At 37.6% G+C, this 27,025-nt stretch overlaps 1 protein-coding gene across 1 annotated transcript in view; it reads right to left on the minus strand.

Annotated features, from left to right (window-relative positions):
- gpr158b (G protein-coupled receptor 158b) overlaps positions 1-27,025 on the minus strand; it is an 81,571-nt gene that overhangs the window by 41,306 nt on the left and 13,240 nt on the right. The window contains exon 3 of the mRNA XM_044133196.1: positions 4,572-4,674. Coding sequence (XP_043989131.1) covers positions 4,572-4,674 — 103 coding nt within the window. The remainder of the gene's footprint in view (positions 1-4,571; positions 4,675-27,025) is intronic.

The following is a 27,025-nucleotide window of genomic DNA, read 5'->3' on the forward strand; positions in this document are numbered from 1 at the left end:
TTTTGCTGCAAATCGATGAGATTGTTTATCTCTACGCCTCGTTTTTCCAGAGTTTAATTTGTGCCAGTTGCGATCTGCATAGCGCTTCAGACTGCATGTGAATATCAGATGTAGAAAACTGCCCCGTCTATACATTAGTTTTTTTATTTTTTGCACAAAAAGGCTTTTCTGCCAATGAGAATAATTTAGGTCTAGCCCAGAAAAACAATGAAATATTCCAAGTAATATTTCATCAATGAGGGCTGCACAGTGGCGCAGTTGGTCGAGCTGTTGCCTTGTTCTCCGGAGAGAACCCACCATGACTGTCAGACTGTCAGGTTAATGACTGTCAGGTTAATTGGTCTCTCTAAATTCTCCCTAGGTGTGAGTGTGTGTGTGTGAATGGTTGTGTGTCCTGTATGTTTTCTGTGTTGCCCTGCGACAGACTGGCGACCTGTCCAGGCCTCTTGCCTGGACAGCCTCTCGCCCAGAACGTTAGCTGGAGAGGCACCAGCACCTCCTGACCCCTTTAAGGGACAAGGGTGTTAGAAAATGGATGAATTTAATCAATGGAAGAATAAGAAAACCGTTTTGTAAACAGTAGAGGTATGTTTGGCACATGTGTTTGTGTGAAAGCAACTTTTATTTCAGAGAAGAATTATAGTAGAGCTTTGTTAAAATCCTAATCCAGAGAATATGATCCAGATTGTATGGAGGTTTTGTCGGAATCAATAAATACAGTTCATGCAGGAATTGCCGAGAATTCAGGTTTGTGTCAGAATTTGCTGATGTTTGGACATTTTATAGTTTTGGATTTTGTTTACTGAGAGTCTGCAGATCCTTGAAAAGTCTTAATTTCATATATCTAAAGTGAATCCATTATAATGACATCAATTTAGAAAAAAAAGTGATGTAGCCTTATATACATTAATGACAGGTCTTACATTTGGTCGAGGCAGGACTATCTAATCTTGTTTAAGTAGTTTTTATTTGTCAGGCTAAAGTCAGCTCAGACCTGTTCATTGAGTTCTGACTTGAGCCAGTTGAGGCTACCACTAAGTAGCTGCTAATATACCTTTGCTAGCCAGCTAGCTTTTCTGCATCTATTATGGGCATGTGCAAATTTATTGCCAGTTGGGCAAAAACCTTTGTTTTTGTTACTGATTCATTTCTGTTGCCACCCATACTCAAGAACAGCATCAAGTCCTGCTGTGTGAACGTAGCTTTGGTGCAGTAATCCTGTTGAGCATGCCAGCAATACCAGCAGCAAACATCTGTTCATATATCAGCCGTTAAGGTCAGCTGCCCTGCAGCTTTCAGATGTGTTCCTGGGTCTGACACACCTGAATCAGATGGCTAAATTACCTAGCCATCTGTCAAGTTCTCCAGAGTCCTGTTAATGACCTCATTATTTGACAGATGTGTTGAAGGAGAGACGCTTCTAAAGTTGCAGGACACCTGTTCTTAAGAACTGGAGCTTCAGACTCCTGGGAATATAAAACTGTGGTTCTTCTGCAAGACTGTATTGGTAAAAAGTTAAAAGAAATGGAAAAGTCTTACCTTCTGCTATCAAACAGTCTGGTAAATGGGTCCTGACATTTTGTCACTTTCCTATTATGCTAGCAGTGAGTGTTTTAGAGTGAATCGAAACAGTGTGGAAAAAAATCAAAGAGAAAATCCAAAATCCACCTGATAAATGTTTAAGAAACAATGAGACCTCATGTGCGTGCAATGACAGAGCTGATGAACAGCCAAGCTGACAAATGGCAGGATGATGAATAAAATACAGACACGGGGGCCAATGCGATGACAAGAAATAATTTAAAGCCAGCGTTGAGGCAATGTCTGAACGAAAAGCACAATAAGGAAGGAAAAGAACTCACAAGGGACTCAAGGAGACCAGAAAATACAAGAGAAAGTCATTAAAAGACAGAAACGGAAAACACAGAGCAAACGAGACTTGAGAGAAAAGCACCAAGAACAAACTAAAAGCGAGCGAAGCAGCTCTATCCTCAACTGAACGTCTGACTGCTAAAAAAAAACATGATAAAACTGACTGAGTTATATCTCCATGATAAGATGTTCTGGTAAATTCAAGACAGAAGTCAGTGAAGAAGCTAAATTATGTCAAAAACATCATTTTTATTCTGAATCTAAAGATCTGCTGAGTTCACCTTTAATCAGCAATATTTTAAAAGGGCTGCATTGTGCGTTTTTCAGCCACATAGTGGCATTTAATAGCGCAACCAAGTAACTATGCTACCTTCAGTTGTTGTAAAAATGCTATATGTATCAAAGCCTCTGTCTCTTTAAGAAACTCCTGCTCTTTCTGAAACTCCGCCTCCAGGAAGTTGAGATGACTTGAGAAAACAAAGCACACAAAAGAAAGTGTGTGTGCTTTGTTTTATTACATCAGAGGAATATTAACAAAGTTTTGTGCACATTTATGTAGAAACTGAAGCTCTGAGGAGGAGCTTCATCCTCCTCAGAGTTCATTTAAACAGATAATGCTATCTGTTTAAATGAACTCTAACTTTCAAGACATTGCAAAAAAAGACAGAGGGAAGGTTATCCATAGGCACCCCGTGTTTCTTTCAGCTTGTTGCCAGGGAACAACATAAAACCTGTTCCCACTTTGATCTACTTTTTTCTTTTGCAAAGAATAAAACTCAGGTTTCAGGCAGGAAAATCAAAGTTGCTGTCAGCTGTGAACAAGAGACGGTCTGCATAGGGGTTTGGAAAATGACTGTCTTCCCACAAGCAGTCTCTTGACTACTCGCCTCATCAAAAGGCATTATAATAAACTTCAGCTTAGCATATTAACCTCCCATAGGGGCTGCGTGTTGGAGTCGGGAGTGTGAACCAATCAGAACTGCCTGATAATTTTTCCTCATCAGGAGAAACCTTTCTGCCCGACCACACGACCCTAGAGCTTCTTAGAATGAAGATGTTTGAATGCAAAGCATGATTCGGGTCAAATCGGTTTAGTTTTCACAGCGCGGTGTGTGTGTGTGTGTGTGTGTGCAGCTGAAATCAGATATTAACATACAGCATATAAAAAGACATAATCTTTTGTTCCCTGTCACTGTCTGACATTAAATCTATCTAAAACTCTCCTGTTTTACATCGGCTACAACTTACAAAATCTATTGCTAATAAAATGAGGCAATTGGATTAAAATGAGGATGAATTGTAGTGACCACCCCAAATTATTGTAACTTCCTGTTTGGACTTTTCATATAATTGTTTGAACATCTAAATTTTTTTAGAATGTTGTGTTTTCTGCCATATTAAAATTGTTTTTTTTTTTTTGTTTTTTTTTCAAAATTGCAATGGAAACAATTTTCTTGCATCACACAGTCACATGATCAACAGCCGAATGTTGCCACTGGCGGAAAAGACGAAGAAGACGACAGGAAGTGCTGGGAGGATTATGATGCCGCGTGTTTCTTAATTACTTACGGCGTGAACAAACTTATTTACGTGTGATTTTAATTCTGTTTTTTATAAACTGCAAAAGTGTGTGTACTTTTCTTTTTATATCAGAGGAATATTAACAAAGTTTTGTTGCACATTTAAAGTAGAAAAGCTGCTTTTGAGGCGTTCAAATGTTGCTAATTAACCTATCATAAGCATACTATTTTATCTTGGTGTTCTGAGGATTTAGAAATAATAATAATGAGAAATAAAATTATTAAATTTGACTATGTTCTGAAGTAGAAGTGATAAAATGTTGACCCAGAACATTTCTGGGCATAATAACATTTAGCAAATAGAGGTAATTTAACCTCAAACAGGAAATGTTTACTTTAATGTTGGATTTTGAGAGAAAAGAAAACACTATGAAGGAGTGTGTGTAAATACCTGGTTTCACTTGTGTTTGTTTTATACACCTGACTGCAACAGGACGATTGCCCATCTGTGCTATAGTGGGTCACAAACTCGTCTTGCCAATGTGAAAATTTTCGTTATTAGTGGGAAAATCCACAAGGAAATTTCTCTTTAAACATTTGCAATAATTTAACCCACTGAGATAAAACATTTTCCGCAGTTAGTCACATTAAAACCACAAAGTTTTAAGATTTTCTATGGAATCATATGCTCTAAATCACAAATAACTCATGACTGTCAAGTTGGAGTATAAGAATATTAGGTTTCTTGAATAAATAAAAATCAAACTAAACATTTGATATCTAAATATATATAAAATTCAGTGTCACAAAATGGAGTCAGCAATCATTGCACTGACAAAATTAAGGACATGAAGGTTGTGGTTGTAACGGGGAGTATGGTGGACGAGGTATGAGTTAAATGTCACTAATTCCCCTTTGAGAGCCCGGACCAACTCATAATGCAATACTACAGTAAACAAAGTCACAATCTTTTTCACTTTGAAGTTTTCCAGCTGTAGAAGCCGAGTGCATTGAAAACAACGTCAGATAAAGGATATACCTGTCAGCTATAAAGGGGGATTGTGTTTCTTTTCTATGAGTTACAGTCAGTCTTTTGATCTGGCAGCAAATTGCACAATGCAGTTTTTTTATATTATTATAATTCTTCATTTTTATAATACAACGAGATTCGTAACCTACTTTTAAAGCCATTGAGCGCCACTCGGCTTGGATGGTAAAATCCTTTCCTGCACTGGCACTTGTACTTGTCCAGCACAAATCCGTGGCCGCCAACGGGAGTGCACTGGAAGAACAAAGACAGGGAGAGAAACACAGCGCATCAAAATGAGCATGGCTGTCATGAGAAAGCGTGTCGCAGGAGGGAGCAGGGATGAGGGTAAGTTTGGGGCGATGTTTACTGATCTGGCGTTTTGATAAGAAGGTTAGGAACCATGCTCTTAATGCAGCAGTGCTTCCTCCGTGTAGCAGCCTCCAGCAGAATATTTGTCTGCTGCATGGGGTGCAGCGGTTCGGATGACTGTGTGCTCTCGTCTCGGCCTTGAGCAAGTTTGGATGCGAGGAAGAACGATTTACCTCACTGACTGAGCCAGTCCTCCATATGCTGGCAGAGAGAGAAGAAGGAAGAATCCACTCAGCTTCTATGTGTTTCTGATTTGAAGAACGACATCTTCTTTAATGTGCTTTTCCACAAAGAAGGAACAAAGTTATCCACATACACCTTATAGTTTTATATAGAGAAAATGCTTATAGCAACCAGTCTTCATAAAAGCAATAAGTAGCAGCACTAAACAAAACAAGGGTTAAAATGATTAAATCGTCATGAATTGATTCATTGATTCTTAAAAATAATCGTCAACTAACTTAGTAATTGATTGATCGTTTATCTGCAGAGTCCAAAAAAGATCATTTGCTGAAAAAAATAACACAACACATCAAAGCAGACAAATCTGTAGAAAATACATATACATTTTGCATTTAAGATGCATTTGTAAATATGTTTCAGCCAAAACTCCTCAAGTGGCAGATTTAGCTTCATTTGGTTCAAAATGACCAAGGCAATACTGTTATTGCACGTTAGGCAAACATTTTTATATGATAATCAGCAGAATAATCAATAGATTAATTGCTTGTTAAACTATCTGCAGCCTTACAATCATGTATTGTTTGATATTTGTGCTGTTTTCTATTGGTTGTCATTTAACATGACAAATGAAGCACGATCATGATCAGGGGGTTGGTCAGATCTGGTTTCTGCACATTATGACCCAGACGCATCAGCTGACTACCAGAATAAAACTCAGCTCCATCAGTGAACGTCTTCTTCCCTGACATCTACAGGCATATCTGCAGATGTTAATGCGAGGAGTCATCACCCTTAAATTGTACAGGAGTGGTTCAAGGACCATTGGACATAATTTTCACACATGGATTGTCCACCACAGCCCAATCCTTAACCCCATGAAAATTACTGGAGAGAGTTGCTCCATAGCGGTATAACTCTCCCATCACCTCTACAACATGTTGATGGAAAACCGAGGCAAATCTGGACGAGACGTAAGGTTAACGTAATGGTTACAGGCTGGATGAACGCCATGACTAAATCTGAAGGCAGTCCAGTGAAATATGAGAGTGCGCATTATTTTTGTCATCGCTCACTAACCACGTTGTTCTTGGGTCTGGATGCTACGTATAACGGAGGGAAGAAGAAAGTCAGCGTCTTTCAGTGTTAGAAAGGTTTGAAAATGTTCTCGTTGTGATTCAGTGAGTCTGGATGGATTAGAAATGGCTTTGTCACGTTTTTCTGACTAACACATGACAATAACAATAGATAATAAAGATATTAGTCAATGATATTGCTTCTGCTCTATTCTTAGATCGGGACATGAAATGTTACTTTTTAAGATATCTTAGCTGGCTTCATGAGTTTAGAAAGATTAATTTTTTGTTGTTAAATGATTTCTTGATTCTACATATCAGCATGGAAGAGGATTAAAGTCACTGAAAAAATTGACTTTTTTCTCACAATTCTGAATTTAATCTTATGAGATTAAAGTCACAATTCTATTTTTTTCCCCAGTTGCCCTATTCCTCTTCCAAAGGTCAGAGGTGAAATTGGGCCAAAAAGATGCCTAATTACAGTTGATTTATGACTGAACAATGAAGACAATTGTTTGTTTTTTCCGTCTCACAGACAGTGTTGGTTTGGATAACTTTTTCCCTTTAACAAATCAAATAACAGTTTGAAAACAGATTTTCGGATTTTCTCTATTTAGTTTTGTCTAATATAAAAATGTGTTTAATGCCATAATCCATTATTTTGTTACAAAAACAGTGGAAATCTACCCATACAATGCAGGCTGCAAGCTTTCTCTCTTCTCAATGAAGGGAAAAATCCACACCTGACAACAAAGGGCGCCACGTATCACACATAACACTGAATAACCAAAGCTCCGTCCACACTGAGGATTGTGATCTTTTTTCCAAATGCACTGTTTAGTCTCAGTAATGAGCTTGTTTCAGGCATGTTATTGATTCTCCTGCATCTTCTACACGCTCCTCTGCAGAGCAAAGGCTGCAGACGCCCCGCTTGCAAACATGCCCGACATCAGGGGAAATCACTGGGCTTTGCCAAGGAACCGGGAAACTAATTAATATCTAAATTAGGAATTAGGGGTCGTTTGCAGATTTTTAGTGCGGCAGTAAAAATTCCGGCTTGAGTCGACAACCGGGGGAGCTACATAAGCTTGCTGACCATCTGGATTGTAAACATGGACACATTCGCACACAGTGCAGAAACAAACAGTGGACCTGCATGACAAAGCACTAAATAATTCATTAAACATTTTCAATGAGTGCTCTTAAATGGTGCACTTCATTCCACACTTTGTTGAAAACGACAGAATGTAACTTTTACAAAAATCTGTTTTTTTACATATTTGTTAAAACTGTCAGCCTGTTGTGACACTATAATATGAAATGGGTAATCTGTGGAAAGATGAGCAATTAAAACAATCCAATCAGAGCCTGATGGCAGGTCTTGATGTTGTCTATCAACCTTGTGCATGTGCTGCTCGACGTGCTAATACCCTAGCTAGCTTTAGCATTGGCGACAGACTCCTGTTGTGGTAAATCAGCAGTAGCTTGATTGGCAGCATTAAGTCCCTCCTCCTTGCTCTGATTGGTTGTTTTCTGACAGAGCGGTGTATTTGTTCAGATGACAGCAGGACCATAGAGTGAAGGCAGAGAAGCTTAATCTTTTCACAGATTATCTGTCTCATAATATACTGTCAAATATCTATATATATTTATATAAATATACATAAAACATAATAATTTTAAAAAAATAAAAGTCACATACTGCTGCTATAAGTGGTGGTCTCCGCAAGAGAAGCTGCTGTAGAACATCACTGAGTCCCAGAACAGAATAGAAGTAAACATCTATCACTAATTAATTCAGCTTGAGGGCACAAATATGTGAGTTATTCTAGAGACTTCTTCTCCCTTCGTCTTCCACTTAGAAAAATACATACTGGTAGATGTGTGTCCAGGAAGAACTCTGCATGCTGAAGCTCCCTGCAAAACGCCTGCACAGATCATTTGGGTTTTTTTTATTTCCTTTTTTTCCCAAAGCTGACAAACAGCCTCATATCTCCAAACTGAGAAGCAGCAAGAGAGAAGGAGGTGCTGCAGAGGGTGTAAATGTCTGGTCTGGAGAGTAAACAGTTGGCAGGATAAACAGATACTGTAAATCAGTGCTTGATTGCCGCATGAGAAAGGGAAGGCAGACATGAGAGTTATGATGCCTCCATTATTTCCATTTTTGCAAGAAATGATGTGACTCTCACACGCCGTGCCATTACCCTAAAAATTTTTTGTTGAGCTACAGTAGGTCTTCACATCAATAAGCAAAAAATGTTTGAAATGTAAGAATTATCCAGTAGTCCTTTGTAAGGGAACTTTTTTATCTTCTCGTTAGCATATTAGCAATATTGTCACATTGTCAGCGGGTAAACGGTGCTAAAAGGCTAAACCTTCATGCTGGGTGAAAGTGAGGATGGATTGAGTGACGGTGAGAGAGAAATTAAATGTCATTTATCAAGTTGCCAAACAGTGATCCTGTCATAAACAGTTGTGGGGGGAAAAAGGACACCCTAGAATGCCTATATGTTGTGACATGTGGATTTTTAGTATCACTTCTGGAGAAATAGTGAAAGAAAAAGAAATTCTGTGAAAATTCTCTTTAAAAAATGGATTCTAAAATTTAATTACTTAGGCATGAAGAGGATGTGTGTGATAGAAACCACATAAAGAGGTTTGGGAAAAGAATCTTAGACTGGGTATGAAGCACGGGGGTGGAAGTGGCATGGTATGGAGATACTTTTCTGCAGCAAGATTCTACTGAATATGGATATGCAGTTTAGGAAAAATGTAAAATCACCTCAAATAAAAATCTAACCTAAGCAGAACAGGATCCTGCAGCATAACAGTGACCCAAAAACATACCAGTAAATTCATCAAGGACTGGAGAAGAATTAAGCGATGGGTGAGAATTAAGAAAGACAAAGTGCAGATTTTAATCTCACCGAGATGTTTGAGGTAACTGAGAGAAAGAGCTGAATGAAAGGAGCGAGGGATCGCTGCAAGAAGAAACCTGGGATGCCTGTGTGCAAAACACGTGGCATCTTTAGCTTACAACAAAGTTTCAGCAATCCAGCTGAATTTGAACTTTATATTAGCCTCTGAGTGAAATGTCCAATTTCCTTCGACTTCAAAGCGAGTGTTGTTGGGGCAAAACTAGCACAAGACTCCATCTGATACGTGATATTGAAACTAAAAAGGTTGTCTTCAGTGCTATTCTAAAATCACTTCCAAACTAAATACATTTTCTAATTGAGAATTTATATGGAGACACAGAGAATTTATTATGAACATCATCTTCCGCTTACTTCAAAGAGAGAGAGGACTCATTAATAAGACATGTCCAGGGATTCTTGCATGGGCAAAAAAATGATATATGAGCTTTATCTTAAGACTTTATTGCGCCCCGTGCTTCCAAGTTAACACTATCACTTTATTTCCTTCTTTCTTTTCTTGCACTCAAACTACCTGCTACAAACACAGATATCTGAAATTGGTTTCCAAGCACAAATACAAATGAAATACAGAAAGCACAAACGTCACGCTTTAAGATGTGGGCTTTGACTGAGATCAATTCAACCTTTGGCTCGCCAGCGTCGGTTCAAGTGTGGTTTCACCAGTGTCATTTTTCCAGCAGAAAACCTAATTAACCATGTAGCAACCCACAAAGAGGCACTTGTAAAGGGCAGGAATTAAGCAGCACCAAGGCCAGCCTGTTTTGTTTTTTTTCTTAGCAAGTATGAAAGGGCAATGAAGCAGTCGTTTGACACGTCTCAGGGTGATGGATTATGGCAGGTTCAAGGCGAGAGGAACATTTTCCTTTCAAAGAATGGTTAGGGTTACATTTACTGCAATCCCCTAGTTTGACAGAGGTCAGGACAGTAGGAAAAAGCTCAAATGCTTGATACATTTGTACAATATAAAAGCAGTCAGGTTGAAATGAAAGCTGAGGTGTTCATGATGACCTGTTTACTTAGATCTGAACAAGTACTTCTCCTGTTCGCTTAAGAGAAAACAGTCAGCCACTGAAGATCTCTCAATCTCCAAGTGAAGAGTCAAACCTTTTGTATATCGCAAAGTCTCTGCACTATGTCACACAGCCGTCATTGAGGAAAAAATATAGATTCTGTATTCCAGAGACGAACTAAAAGTGCAACATCAGATGTTGGAAATACTTGAAGAAATGATCAAAGCAGATAAATCAAAGCCAGATAACGTATAGCTTTAGCCAGACCAACCTGTCTGATTAAACTCCGTAGAGTTTAATGGCTGCAAAGGTAAAATGAAACTCTGTCTGCATTAGAGCTTCACAGCAGATTTGATCATCCATCTTACCGCTCAAGAAATATTATAGCACTTTAAATCTTGCTCAAGAAACTGGCCACAAATTTTTACAGGGCCCTGAAAAAACACCAGTGAGTTTCTCATATTGGAAGTGTAATAAATATTGTAAGATATCTGGTTTCTTTTGCCAGAAGCAATCTGCAATTGAAAAAATAAACCATCTTTACATTTATTACAGAACACCTTCATTTTTGCTTTGCAGTCTGACGTGCCTGTTTTTGATATTTTTCCTCACCATGCAGTTGGACAGGAAGTTGTGAACATGACACTATAGGTGGTAGCTAGCAAGAGAGAAAAAGAGGCAGAGAATGAGAGCGGCACCCTTTGGAGATCTATAAATACACTGGAAGCAATAAACCCTAAAAGCATTACAATCACTCCGTCTCCAGGGTACATGAAGCCGCCTGCTGTTGTTTCACAGAGAGTCTACTGAGCACTGAAACCCTGGAGGACAGGAGACCTTGGTCTGTCTGGAAAATCCCCAGCTGAGCTTTCATTACAAACATGCACAAAACTTTGATAATATTCCGCTAATGTTAAAAAAACATAATTTCGCAATTGCGGTGTTTCCTATATTGTAAATCATTTTAATAAGTTTGTTCACGCGATAAGTCATTAAAAGAATATGGCACCATCCTTCCACTTCCTGTTGTTTTCTGCGTGTTTTCTGACTGCAGTAACGGACGGTTGCTGATCATGTGACTCGTGTGATGCGGGAAAAAAAAATGTTTCCGTTGTAGTTTTGCAAAGACGCACATTTTGATACAGCCCAAAAACTGCCTCATTCTAGTGCAAAAACATAATTTTTTTTTTTTTTTCCATTAAGCAAATTTATTTTTGTAATTCCAATTTGTGCAGGTTCAAGAAAATGACCGGAGTCGCTGGGTTTCCTAACCTGGACATGTTGTTGGTTTTTACACATTTTGGTTTGTAATTTTTAACTTATTTAAAAAGATGTTCCAACGAAATGAGCTGCCAGAAAAACATGACAGGAGTGAAATGTTAAACTGAGGATGCTGCGGTGGCGCAGGCGTTAAACACAACCCACACATGGAGGCTTTAGTCCTCGGCGCGGCTGTTGCAGGTTTGATTCCTGGCCTGGCGCCGCCTTTGCCGCATGTCTTCTCCCATTTTCCACTTTCCTGTCAAATAAAGGCCACTGGAGCCAATAAAATCTTTTAAAAAAAAATAAAAAATGTTAAACTGAGTGCTGGGCGATGTAGCCTAAAAATAAAATCTCCGATATTTTTTTATTCCAATTTAAAATCTTAATAGAGGGGTTTTCTCTCTCTCTCTCTCTCTCTCTCTCCTTTCCTGTTAAATTACAAATGACAGAAAATATTTTTGTTTATATTTCAATTATCTCTTCTAGTAGTTCCCCTGAATTCAAAGTCCAAGCAAATACAAGCTATGAAACATGATTCTAAAGCAAGATGTTAGGTAATGGGTGTGCTGACATCACTCTGAATTACTGAAACCCAAGGAGTGGAATGGTGATTTTAAAAAAAATACACATTTCCCAAAAATTAAATCTTCAAAAACAGAAAATTTGATTAATCTATTAGGTTGATATATCGCCCTGCCCTGGTTAAAGTTATATGGGATTTTAAAACTTATCAGATGGCCTGCAGAAGTCTGGCCGGGCGGCCGCTGCAGCTCTTCACATGGCACTGGGCTGGGGGTCTCTCTTAGTAAAGATCTGACGGTTGCTATAGAGTTGACAGCCTTTCATTGGCAGCCAGTAAGCTGCAGGCGTTAGGTTAGAAAGTGAATAGTGTATGTTTATGGAGCATGAAACCTCCCTGGTGACTGTGACTCTCTTACTCACACACATTTTTCCTTCCACTTCAGCCTAATTAAAGATTACTAGTAGATGGGGGGGGATGCTAGATTAGGCATACTGTTCTGAGTTTTATATGGACATTTAAAAACAGTAAAGAAATAATTTCACATTAACAAAACAAAAAACTGGTAGCAACTTTTAGATCCAAAACAGGAATGTGCTGCAATCTAAATGAAACTGCAGGTATAACTCACTTCATCCATATAAGCATCGCTGATAGTGGCCGGGTCGAGGTTTTGTCTTGTTGAAATGGACATTTTGCCCATTTTAATAACAAGTTTGGTTTATATTTGCGATCATTGCTCTGTTGGGCCATTCTTTGTTCCAACTTTTGCTGTTGACTGAGGTTAAGTTTAAGAGTTTGGAGGCATTTCTCCAGCCAATCAATATTCTTGCCACAGCTGTGATTGTGATTGGTTGTAAGGCCTCATTTTGACTCCTTTGAACATTTTTGTTCAAGTGTGTCAGTAAAAAAAAAAAAGAAAAAAGAAAAAAGCTTTTCTCCAAAAGGCATTCAGCTTGTCCAGGTAGGCCTCTGCAGATTTCTGTCAATTTTGAAAGCGCCCAACCCAGTTCTGTTTTGGCAATATTTGGAGCTTCGGGGGAGGGAATATGTACGACACGTGAATTTAAAAATGTGCTGGAGTTTTCAAGATGAATCTTATCAGCGTGAAAATCAGAACGCCCACGACCCAAATCTCCTCAATGGCTGAAAGATCTGACTTTGTTCCTGAAGTTAGAAACGATCAAATTTTACATTAGAGGATCAATACAAAAAAATGTTATAAAATTTGGGAACCTTTACTTCTTTTTTGGAGAAACTAGATGCCCTTCATCAAACCTGAAAATTATTCAGAAATTAACCATACTGTGTTTGTGCCTGCACCCCAGCCCATGTGGCCTCAGTAAATCCTTACTGATAACTATTGTCTGTTTCTATGGTTTTAAATATCCATATTCTATTTCAATTTGTGCATATATACTTGTGTGTATGCTTGAATGTGTGTTATACACCTATTTACTTTATACTGTCTTGGCCTTGTGAGTTATCATGCTTATAATTCAGTCAGGGCAACAGCTAAACTCAGCCAGTAAAGCTGATTTCATTGATTTAGAAAACTTCTTCTCACATATAACTCTTTGAACTATGATAATTAATTAAACTAATAATTAAGAAGTACAGTGCCAGCTGCTGTATTTTTGCTAGTGACCACCTCTTAAGAAAGAAACCCTTGCAGTTTTAGGTAGCATAATCGGTCCTTTGAAACTGACAGGTTCAGATTATTTTTTAAATGCTCCAAATAAATGGCAATCATGCCTGTGATGAGTGTATATAAGCTTTTGAGCAGAGCCGTAGCTGTTTAGATGTTGCACGGATAAACGTGGAAATTCTGTCCACCTTTCTCGCTCTGCCAAGAGAGAGTGAGGTTTGTTTTTTTATGTCGAGGATGCTTGTCGGGGTAATAAAGCCTTCTTCTATGGAAGTAAATATGTGCCATCAGAATTTGAATAAAAAATACCTCTGAAATTTGAATGTTGTATATTAGTGCTTACTTTTTCAGTATTAAAATAAATTCAGAATATATTTTAACCTAAAAAAATTCAATGTCATTATTTTTGCAGTAAAAAAAAATTCGGTGTAATTTTTTTTACATGGTTGCAATTTTCAGTTATTAAAAAATTCACATTCCTATTTCAAAGTGATCAAATTTTCAATATACATATTTTTCACAGTTTAAATTTTCAGTGTTAAAAAATTCAGCATATAAAAAATTCAACTTTTCAAAATTCAAATGCAATATTTTCGTTGTCCTCCAATTCAACTTGCTCAAATTCGCCGTCTCAAATTCAGCGTCTAAAAATTCGCTGTAAAAATGGCCAAAGTTACTTCAGGTCACAGACATTAGCAATGGATGTCCGATTCCAACATCCACCTAATCACGTGACACAACCGTCATATTGAAGAAATACCAGCATCACCCAGGCTGGCGACCATGGAGGCGAACGCAAACCCAACGGTGAGTTTAATGCTTTCATATTTCTATAGTATATTTTATTTTGTGCATGAAGTTTGATACATTATCTTAAAGCCTGATTTAAAACACGGGTTGGGCCGTTGTTAATCTTACAAATTGTAGATTTATTTGTGTTTTATATAGTTTCTATAATTTTAATGAGAGAAGAGCACAGTAGGATTGCCATCCCTTTCAGAAATACGGAATCGCCCGTAACGAGACGCGATTTGTTCGGTATTTCTGTATGTCCGACAGTAACGCCTATCACATGCATATAAACATTTAGTGTAACAATAATTACAAAAATAAAACACAAGACATGTTAAGCTCAGCTAATGTGGCGGGAGCTAGTAAGGACCCCAGAACGCTTTGGACCATTGATGATGTCACGGTTGCCTAGAAACACTAGGGTGCAAAAGAGGGTTAGCAGTCGTGGTGAGCCGCTCTCAACCTGCGTCTTTTTAAAACGTCCTCAACCGATACTCTACCATGTCCTAGCAAAGATACAGGAGAGGGAAGACACACATGCCAGGCTGAACAGTGTCAGTGAGGATGAATGCTAGCAATTGTAAAAAAATTAAGAGGAAACTGAAGAAATTATACTGTCTCTTTATTCTTTAAAACTTATGGTACTGCAGTTTTAGTTTCTCTAGTGAAATAGAATGACACTTTCCATCTGCTAGATCCTTATTTTAATTTCTGAAAGGTGGGAACCCTACAGCACAGAGCTTTCCTGAGTAAAAGTGATCATTCTCATGAAGTGTAAATTTCTTTTTAACTAATCCTTTTTCAACTGCTACTTTGTTTAATATATTTTGTGACTACAGGGTAGTCAGGATGCTATTGTTGAATCTGCAAGCCACTTACTTAATTTACTAACTGAAAGACCACGGAGTGGAGGAAGAGGAGACATGATGAAATTCTGGACTGGATGGGAAAATCTGCCAGCAAGTCTGTCTGTGGAGATTGTTCGTGGAAACTACACCACATGCTACAAAACACTAAGAATTCCTTGTCACTACTGGAATTACAACTCTTTCAGTGAGGATTTTGTAGCATGCATTTCCTCTCAGTCTGGCTTTGGCTTGCTTTGAGTGATTGACCTGTTAAAAAATAATAATAAATAAAAAACAATCTACATTTAAGCTGTAGCAGTTCTTTGTTTGTGAATCAGTTTGTTAAAACAAAACAGTTTTGTTGAAATGTAGAATCAATTCAATTTTCTGATTTTGTCAGATCACAAGTTCGATACATATGTTTAAATGTGATCATTTGTATTACTCATTAGAGCGACAACATTGCTGTTACTCTAATTTCTCTAGTTTTGTCAAATTCAAAACTAGAGGAACTAGAATAACACAATGTTCAGAGTAGATATTTCATTTCTCTGAGTCAGTACTGTTTGTACAGGCAGTTTTAAATATGAAACTGAAATTGTTTTTTTATGCAAAATTTTATTGAATGTACTTAGATGAGTTCATATATGCTTTAGGTATTAGAAAATAAACAACATAAGACAAAACTTTTTCTGATTCTTATAATTCAAGTAATGTAAAGCAATACAACAATGTACAAATGTACCTAATGGGTTCCTTTTGAGTAAAGAAATAAAAAAATTACAAATTTAGAACATTTTGTTCTCTGACATGTCTACCATAAAAGCACTAAAATTCACCTCTGTGGTAACATGATCAGCATTTTGCTTTACATTTCATAAATGGTGAATTTTTAAACTGGCACGAAGCGTATTGCTGTCACAGGAAAAAATTGAGCGCTATCACGTTATAACGTCATATGTATCTTATTAAAATGTGATAGTTATCTTGTTAAAACGTGATTGCCTTCTGGTGATTTTGGTTGCTTGGTTACAAAACAGCCGTTTGCCGTTATTCAGCTATTGTTATTAAATAAAAATCTGAACATAAAATGTTCAGCAAATACATCTGAGCCTCCGTTATAATCTTTATAACCTCTGTCAAGGCACCGTGGGGTTCAGGAATTGGATGATGTGTACGACCAAGAACCCAGAGCAGGTTAGGAGTCATGTTGCTTCAGTTCAAGTGGGTGATTGTCCCAGCCACTGCAGAAAGTATCCAGATCATCCTGCAGACATGGCAGGAAGACATAATGGCAACAGAAGAGGAGTGCTTCATTTGAAATGTCCAGGTATCCCTCTTCTTTAAGGTAGTGTAGCACGTCATAATAGATGCATGTTACAGCCGTCCACAGATCTCTCCACAGTCGCTCAGTCCTTCAATTATGGAGTAATAAACGATTAAAAACTGCCCTTCAAATCTCATCATATTGAAGACCACACAAAGCTGATGTTACTATAGACATTCAAAAGCATCACATATTGAAACTTGTCATTTGTACAAACCTTTGATTGTGCACACTCTTCCCAGATATAAAACTGCTTCTTCCTGCTCCAAACGATCACGGAGTCTATCAAAAATATGATTCAGCAAAAGTTCCTTGAAAAGAGAAAAAATAAAAAAAAACATTTAAAAAATTGTCAGTAAAATAAAAAAGTATTTTGACATCAGTAGGTCAGCATTGAGAAGTCACAGTAATCTAAATTAAATTATGATATTTAATCTAAAATAAGTTAACAGATGTACTTACAAGCATATATTTTCTTGAAAATTAGTTAAAATCAACTGAAAAACAAAGGCGGTTGTTTATAGTGTTGCTAGGTAACAGAACGAGGTTTTAGGCAAAGTAAAAAGAATGTAAATTAATATTGTATATCAACAATTGTCAGATAAGAGAAGCAGTATTTTGGATGATGTTGTAATGAAGTCACCTGAACAATACGGTAGCTGATCAGAATGGGGTTGTGGTTATAATTAATGTCGGAAAGTGTTCACAGCCCCTCTTTGAAGCACACAAGGCAGCCATATTAGCGGTAGCATCTCCTGAAAAATTACGACTTTACTAAGACTGCCTGTCTCAGTCTCACCTAAGACAACATACAAACAACCCAGAATGTCGCCACCCATCAGTTCTCTTTAAAGATTCTAGACTTGACCCAAGTGGTATTTCTTTTTGAAATAAAACTGGGGAAATTGGACGTGGGACAGCGGGGAGGGGCTGGGGGTGCTAGGAGGTAGCGAGATGTAATATGCACTACACGGTGTAAGATTAACAACGGCCCAACCCGTGTTTTAAATCAGGCTTTAAGATAATGTATCAAACTTCATGCACAAAATAAAATATACTATATGTAGCACCGGTATCACACCGCTAACTGCGCCACTGGACCAGTTCTAGGCTCTAAGGAGTGGGGAGCAAGAATAATAACACCAGAGACCGCTGCTTTAAGTGAAAAAGGCCGGCAATTTACTGAATGCAAAACACACATATAAAATACAATACATAAAACCAAAAATACTCTGCAGATTCTTAATAATGAGGAAAATAAAAAAATGGGGAGAAAAGAAAAGTATATTACTCTTCCTTTTTGCTCTTTAGTTCGCCTAGGTTATTTTAATTAGACTAATTTGAGTTAATTAGACTAGTTTCTTTTCCCTAGGTTGCACCTATTTTAAGATTACTATTTTTTCCTTGAGTTAACTCATTTTCCTTTCTTTTACAGGTAGGGAACACCTTCAACACAATAAAATCAAAGTGGACCACAATTACTCAAATCACATTCAGAAACATAAACATATGAAAATCAAAGTATGACACTTTAAATTCAAGTTCAGGTCCAAATGTAAATCCAGATGCTCAGTTCAATGAAAAGTTTCAGTTTGATTCAGTCCAAAAAGATAATAATTCAATCAGTTCTCAGTTCAGTTCAGTTCTGTTCAGTTCAGTTCGAACTAGTTCCTGATTTTCCTACCGCTCCGGCAGCGGATCACCACACGCGGGAGAATCCCTCCCTGATGCAATGGAGAAGATGAATAGAATGTCTAGGTCTGGCTCGCCATCTTGAATCCCGTCTGTGAATGTGCACGCCCGCACAAGGCAGACCAATCCTCGCTCCGACCGACAAAAAAACCTGACCTGTGTAACAGGCCACAAACACAATAAAACTCTTTTTAAATCCTTAAATTATACAAATAAACTCTTCTTCATAAACTCAATACATTAACTGGATAACAGTTTATGACGGAGCTTTTTCTTCAAAGTCAGCTACGTTTTTAGCGTTAGCTCTCCGCCAAAAGAAAAAGTACAACACGACAAAAATGTAGAAAAATAAACACAAAACTCACCAAAACCGATGTAACTTGGTTCTCATAAAATCCCCGTCAGTTCCCGACCAGGTAAATTATGTTTTTGTTTCAGTATAATACTAACTTTTTCTGCTAATTAATCACCGCTCTATTTCCTCCGACTCCTCCTCTGCTCTCTCCCTCAGGTCTGCGTACTGCAGCGTCACCCAGGCACCACGCCTGTAACGCTCTTAAAGGAACAGCGACACTATTTTCTTGTCAACAGACTTTTAATCAACTATTTATTCCTATTTATGTCAGATTTTAACATGGGTTACATATAGAAATATGAAAGCATTAAACTCACCGTTGGGTTTGCGTTCGCCTCCATGGTCGCCAGCCTGGGTGATGCTGGTATTTCTTCAATATGACGGTTGTGTCACGTGATTAGGTGGATGTTGGAATCGGACATCCATTGCTAATGTCTGTGACCTGAAGTAACCTTGGCCATTTTTACAGCGAATTTTTAGACGCTGAATTTGAGACAGCGAATTTTTAGACGCTGAATTTGAGACGGCGAATTTGAGCAAGTTGAATTGGAGGACAACGAAAATATTGCATTTGAATTTTGAAAAGTTGAATTTTTTATATGCTGAATTTTTTAACACTGAAAATTTAAACTGTGAAAAATATATATATTGAAAATTTGATCACTTTGAAATAGGAATGTGAATTTTTTTAATAACTGAAAATTGCAACCATGTAAAAAAAATTACACCGAATTTTTTTTTACTGCAAAAATAATGACATTGAATTTTTTTTTAGGTTAAAAATATATTCTGAATTTATTTTAATACTGAAAAAGTAAGCACTAATATACAACATTCAAATTTCAGAGGTATTTTTTATTCAAATTCTGATGGCACATATTTACTTCCATATTCTTCCCACTTCCCACCAACCAAAGAGCCAGGAAAAGGCCGGAAAGACTTCAAGTTAAATGACACGGTCTAAAACTGGTGCAAAATGGACCCAAACAGCCCATCATGTCTTGCAAACTGAATCTGCTAACTACTTTATGAGAAAGCAGGAGCTACTGTGATGAAGTAGCTCCTTCAAATTATGCCTCAAAGAATAGAAACTGCCAAACGGGATGAAAACCTTTTTTTCCCCTGTCTTTGAATAAATGACTTCATCATTTATACATCAACGTAAAAAGGCATTAATAACTACAGTTTTATTCTTGTTCTGTGTTGAAATTGTGCCTTATTTGTGAAAGAAGTAGCCAAATGATCAAATACATATATCTTTATAAAGATCTAGACTGTGAACCAGTGTAAAACGAAGGTCATATTATCATTGAAATAATGTATTCAGAACAATAATACTATCAAATGAATCTTGTTTAACACTGAAAAAAACAAACTTAGCGGGTTATCAGATTAACAAAAGAATATCATGTACTTTTAACTAAATAATTTCATGTTTCAAACAAAAACGTGATACAATCATGTTGGATAAACAAGAAATTCAACAACTTCACGTTTATGAAATTTAATCATGTTGAGATAACATGATTCATTCTAGTCAGACTGATATAGTGCTGAAGACGGAAATCATGCGAGACAATCGTTTTTGTCTCAACTTGAATATGTTATTCAAGTAACGTGAGTCAGGGGATCACGAGAGATTATGCAACATCACTGTTTTGCGCCTGGGAAAACTTCATAGAGGTTTTAATTACACATTAAACTATAGATATTTGTTTTTCTCTGCAGGGCACTATTGACTGTTACAGTGCAGTTCTTTCTTTCAGCATTTAAGAACAGTAAAAGTAAAAAATGTCTTTGAATTAACGTAATTAAATCATGGAAAGTCAAGTAAATTATTTGGTCCAAGGTTTTGCAATTTAGTTGGGTTGGCTCTTTTAAATTACATTGGGTCCAACTATAGTAAATGACTTAAATCAACCTAAATAAATTATATTTGAGCCAACACATTTTACTTAAATTAGAATAACTATAATAACATAAGTTGAGCCAACACAATTGCTTTACGTTGGAATAACTTTAATATATTAAGTCGACCTAACACATTTGCTTTATATGGGAGCTTTATTTCAGTACTTGGTGCTGAAATAAAGTAATCAGGTGGAAATCCTTTCCATGATTTTTTTTTATGTTCATCCAAAGAGTTATTTTTTTCAGTGATAAGGATGTAGCAACGCTTAGCAATACTTTTAAATGATGCCAGAGTTAAGTCATGTCAAACGGTCACCATGCGCCCTGCATTCCCCGACAGAGAATCCATCCTTCAATATGCTGCAGAGTAAACTCTCTAGTCTAGTCCAGACGGCCGGCTCATTGAATTGAATAGGAAGGTGGTTAAGTTTCAGCAGTTTGCTGCAGTTTGGTGCAGCTTTGAATGTAAATGCTACTGATGGCTGAGATGATAAGAATGAAAAATGGTTCTCAAAAACACACTTTTGTCGCCCAGTGGAGCAAAGATTGGCTAAATCTTTCAGTAGTTATCTAAACATTCTTGTTGTGGAGCGCTGGCCTGAGTGCAATTCAGGAGAAGGCAGGAAGGGGAATGAAGGGAGAGAAAGCTGCGTCGTTGCCTGGTGGTCGTCTGGACTTAAATGGGGCTGTGATGCAGAGACCTAAGACAGAACGTCTGTGCTCTAAAGTCATCTAAAGTAGCTGAATTTAAGATGTGTGGGACATAATTCCTCCACATGATTGTAAAAGAGTTATTGCCAGTTGTCATCAACTCATCATGGTGTCGCTAATTACCGCCCAGAGTGGCAAGAAATTACTTGGAAGTAATTTTTTTGATTGATATTCTCACTTTATTTCTCTGTTAGAAAGAAGCCATTATAAATACTCTTATTTGTTTGACAGAAAGTTTATTATTTATTTTTTGTTTTTGTTATTTATTGATTATTTGATATAATTACACAGAGGAGAGAACTGTGGCCCAGTTTGGTTGTGCTTGTGAAATGCATAATGACAATAAAGTCTTTAATTTGCTTTACTTTAATTTAATTTAATTTAATTCAATTTACTCTACTTTACCAAACGGGGACTAAATAGTTATTTTCATCACTATATTCATGTCCTAAATTGTTTTTTTCTTAGATCGTCATCCATTCTTGTTTCAAAATGGAACCAAACATTCAAAGTCAGGCAACATCTACTAATTTCCCAGTCCAATGTTGCTGAATTTCGGCAACAAATTGCCTAAAGTTGTTTGTTTTCAGGTCCCAGCACCCTGGTTAAAGTAATCTGAGCAGCATCTAAATGATCGTTCTTTCTCTTTCTGTTATCGACAATAAGCTGAGCTCACAGGTTCAGAATAGGACAGTAAAAAAGAATGATGAAGACCGATTACATAACAATCGCTTGAAGTTCATGTGACCATTTCATGTGCAACGCTGGCAGAGTGAGATGATGCTCTGCTAGCAGATGGGGTGATAATCTCCTTCTGGTCTTTATTTATCTCTCAGAGGAGTGGATTTGCTTCAAGAAATTTGGTTCTCAGATAAGAAGCAAGGCTTTGAGAGGTAAAAAAAATAAAAAATTCGGAATGAGAGAGAGTTTAGAGAAGGCCAACAAAAGAAGGTGAAGAAGAAAAGCACGTAAATATAAACATAGGGCAAGGGCAACAGACAGAGGGGTAACCCTCTTTGGCTGTGGCAGGATTTTACGCTCATTTAACAGAGCTCTGGCTTTGAAGTCCCGCTATCTCCACCGGCACGTTTCACAAGACCGGCTGCAAACAAAAACACCACACATGAAGACTGAGAGACTATGCGGTACTACTCTAAGACACTCACATAATACAGGAAAAAAAATTATTACATAAACCTACTAAGATGCATCAAGTCAAAAATCACCCACACTAATCATCATCCTCGCGTTTTCGTCTAATTATATAAGCAGCGGATCCTTATGTAAGAATCTTCCCCCTACGACTGACTGCATCCATAATGCATGAGGTCTTGTATTTGGTAGGACACATCCTACCTTCCTTCCCATTCCCTCTGTATCTGGGCACAAAGTGAAACGGTCCAGGAAGACAGAAAACGATGAACCAACTGGAAAGCTGCGTACAGACGCGCTGAAATGATGATGGTGTTGCGGGGAATAAAGGTTGAATCATGGAACGTCGTGGGAACGGAGAGCATCCAGCTTGTTAGTGCCGTCTTCCTACCGCACAGCTGACATTTACAGGAGTTAACAGTGGAAGTATGTCTAGTTTTATAATTAAATATGAATGTGATAAATAGAAATCTGTGTTTTTGCAAATGGAATTTTTTTGGATTATTTTGTATGCGGCATCCTCCGTAACTACTATTTGTAAAAATAATTTTTGTGGAGAAGAACTGAGATCAGAGTCAGCTTAAAATCAAAAATTTGATCCTTTTTATTTTTAATTTTTTTTAGCAGTGACAAAACCATACCTAAGAACTAAAAGATCATGCCAAAAACAATAGTCGGGTTGGAGTCTGCTAAGTGTGGGGAGGAGATAAAGGGTCAGCTAATTTCTAAATAAGTGCAGCATTTCGAAACAAAATCAGAAACGCATATTTGTAAGAAGTTTTTTTAAAAGGAAACTGGATTTTCTGCCAGTCATCCTACATTTCTGTGGTTCAGAGGGCCATAGAAGAGAGCAACACAGACTGGAACAGGAAGGCTGAACTTATTACAGTAAAGTTGCTACATTTTAGCTGTCCAACTTAGTTTGTTTTGGGACGAATTGGATTTGGAAAAGCGGGCAACTTTTTTTTTTTTTTTTTTTTCTTTTTAAAGCAATATACCCTGGTTGAGGAAAGGTTCTACATTATCCAAAAAAGAAAACCCATGGAGACTTCTTCTGTAGCAATGCTTCTAACTTTAGTTCCTAATATACTGTAGGCTTAATATGTTCACTGTGCTGTCATTTGTCTTTTTTTTACTAGTAATATTCTCTGTGTGACTTCTCTTCCGCTACTTATAAAACCAATAATTCATGACCACTTAAAGACAAAAAGATAGAAGTATTTTCCATGCTGTTCATATATCCTCATACTATACTTCTTATAGATGAATTAGTATTGACCAAAACTATATATGTACAGACAGACCAAAAGTTTGGACACACCTTCTCATTGAATTCAATTTGAAAGTGTGTCCAAACTTTTGGTCTGTACTGTACATATATAGGAGGCCATGGCATGGAAATGTTTTGGAGCCGATGCCTAATAGTCACTGCAAATGAACAAATAAATGACCGCTGAACAGCAAAAGCTACCTTTAAACATACATACAGACTGAAAAGGAGCCAAATTTAATACTTTACACTGGGAAGACTTACAAAGCAGCACATTGTGAAACCTTCCCAGTCCACCGCTGGTTTAGAAAAGCAACATCTTTACCAAACAGAGCTCAGGTTGCTAAAAACAGAATTTCAGGTTAAATGTACTGCAGCCGTCGCACTGGGCAATGTCAGCTCTGACAGGAAGAGCAGCGAATTCTGGAGATCACATGAGGCTCCTTCACATTACTAGAATCTCATTATGATGTTTCTCTTCCCCTGAGCCTCGGGGAAGAGAAGGCGATGAGCCTTCCACAGCTCATTTCCCAAAAAAAAAACAAAAAACAAAAACAAAACTGTAGATAACAAAGCACTGAAATGATCTGGCTCATGTGTGCCTGTGATCTGCTGACAGACTGTTTAAGCAGAAAGAAAAATAATAATAATAATATATATATATATATTTTTAAGGAAACAACCGGACTGCTCAGGCTTGGATTGTTATAGGAAAAATCTGGTAAGGTCCCAAAACACCACATTAAAGTATGGGTAATAGGCTGGCTAAACAGCAGAACTCAGCGGTTGATCACACAAAGCGGTGAACAAGCTGAGGAAAAAAATGGAAGCAGTGAAGCACAGAGGGAGAGATGGAGTCAAAAATGAAAAGAGAGGGGAAGAAATAAAAGCCCAGACCTTTTCTCTTTCGCTTTAAAAGAGAAAAGCAAAAGCCACACTGAGTGGCAGTAACCAGCTTTAAAGAGCTCTTTGTTGTGTAATGTGACATTTCTCATCTTCCAGTTTAATCTCCCATTTCTTCCCTGTCTCCACTAAAGCATCTATCTTATCCTCTTCTATTTATTAAGCCGGTTTCTTCCAGAACTTTCTGCCATTGTCAGCCAAGAGGACACGGTTTGAGCAGCAAAACAAACACCAATTTCTGCTCCCACTTTAAAACCATCATCATCCGGCTGTTTAAACACAGCGAACATCTGGTGTGGGCTAATTGGCTAAATACCAGAAACAGTTGTTGCTCTTCTTGCTTACTGAGTGAATATGAATCTGGTTGTAATTCTCCAGGTTTTTTCGGGTTTCATTTTCTGCTCATGTTGGCTTTTGTTTGACCGTGTTTTTTAAAGCGGTAATCCGAGGACAGTAGTGAATGTTACTCTACACCGTCTAAAACTGAATCATCTGATGTTTATTTTTATTCACATTTGGAGAAGCACCATTTTGAATTTTTTGAAAAGTGGTTCATCTACAAATATGCGTATTCCATGCACAAATAGAGAAGCATTTCAGAAACTTAGAATGTTGTCAAAAAGGTCATTTATCTCAATTAAAAATTAAATGATTCATTACACACATAGTAACAAATTTCAAGTATTTATATTGGTTAATTTAGCTAATAAAGGATTCCAGGCAGTGATAATCTAGAATAAAAAAAGCATGCTGTATTGCAACAGTAAAAATAATTCTAAAGGCTAAATATGGGGCTTTTATCAGCTGAAGGCCATATTGCTGTGCAGAATATGAGCATCTATTTTGTACTAAATTACAAAAATAAATAAACTTTTTGGTGATATTCAAATTTATTAACCTCCACCTAATGAAGACAGTGCAAAAACATTGTGTAAATAAGTAATCAAATTAAGTTTATCAAAGTTAATTTATTAACTTTAAACACAAAAAGTAAATCTGATTAACTTTATTTTTTTTTTATTACTCGTGTCCAATTTATGCATTTATTTATTTTTTTTAAGTTAGAGCTGCATTTCTTTAAGTCGACAGGAAACACAACCTGTAGTTGTGGCTTGCATAAATACGAGCTGTATTTATGCTCATATATTATACAGCTTATAAAGAAAACAAATAGACACCTTTTATCATAGCTACAAAAAACAATGTCACTATGAGATTATGTGATAAGGTGTCTATTATTTCTTCTTTGCTGAATGCAATGTGCTACTCAGACTGGGTTTGGTGAAAAAAAAGAAGAAGAAGAAAATAAAGCCTTTATTTTGCCCTCCCTGTGATGAGGATAGAAGATGCCATACAAACAGAAGCACCATCTGTGCAGCAGAAGCAGCACCCGTCATATTGGGGCAGACAGCTGCCACCAGCTGAGAGTGGCTTTTAAAAACTTAAACAATGCAGGGGGATCAAACATTAAAAAACCCTCCCATCTACCGTCTAACTACATACAAACATGGGTATGTGGTGGGTCCACATACCAAGAACGTGGTTAATTATTCAGCTCATCTCTCAGCAATCCATTACGCTGCATGTATAAAACATCTTAATGCCAGCAACATGCCTGCACAGCCCCTCTCCTCTGCGCCGCCTCATCCAGAACCAGCGCTGTGCTACAGACACGCTGCAGCGAAGGTGAGGGCGAATCCGCTCGCATATAAACAGCCCGGAGCCACTCCTCCAGCACGCCAAACATGCACATCCATCACCCCCGCTATGCCGTTCTGTCGTCAGTCAATGTGGCAAAACGTGATGTATGACTGCCGCCGGTTCCAGCTCAGCGGTCACGCTGAAAGAGGCTCTTATTTACACCAGCCCTCCTTGACAACATGTGTTCTTCATCGGAGGGGTCGTCCACGTCCAGCGCCTTGTGACAGTATTCACACCTCAAGATTTTTTCAAATAGTCGGGTGGTGGTTTTTTCCCCACCAGGGGGTCTTTTGTGGGCTCTAGTGTCCGTTATATGACAGTAGGCTGACAGGAAAGGGGGAAGGAGAGGGGGGAAGACATGCGGCAAATGTCGCCGGGTCCGGGAATTGTACCCGCGACGGCCGCGTCGAGGACTGAAGGCCTCCAAATGTGGGTAGCGCTATCCCCTACGCCACCACAGCACGCCCAGTGGTGAGACATTTTAACGTATCTTATAGGTATTTCTAATATCTTTCAGATGATCAAAGTCTAAAAAAGTGTGTTATTTTGTATTGAGTCTCACTTAGCCAATAACATTGGACAAAAATGCATGTAGTCACTGATTCTGGTCTTTTGTAGGCAATATCTCTGCCAGCTGGATCAGACTATAGAAAGGGTTCACGAGGGCAGTAGCTCAGGACTCGGGTTTATTTATTTTTTAATACATATATTGCAAATATTTTACTTAGTCTAAAACTACTAAGTGCAAATTAGGTGAGTTTTATTAATATTTTTTGGGACTTGTACTACTATAAATAATATTTAAATATTTGAAAATTATAATGTTAGAGTAAATTTCTTTGGGAACAACATGGAGTTATTGGCTACCTATTCCTATATGCCGATTTAGAGGACTACCTGTAATCTGCATCAGTAAAATCATTTTACCTTAGTGCA

Source organism: Gambusia affinis, linkage group LG12, assembly GCF_019740435.1.
Source record: "Gambusia affinis linkage group LG12, SWU_Gaff_1.0, whole genome shotgun sequence".
In the NCBI taxonomy this organism is placed as follows: domain Eukaryota; kingdom Metazoa; phylum Chordata; class Actinopteri; order Cyprinodontiformes; family Poeciliidae; genus Gambusia; species Gambusia affinis.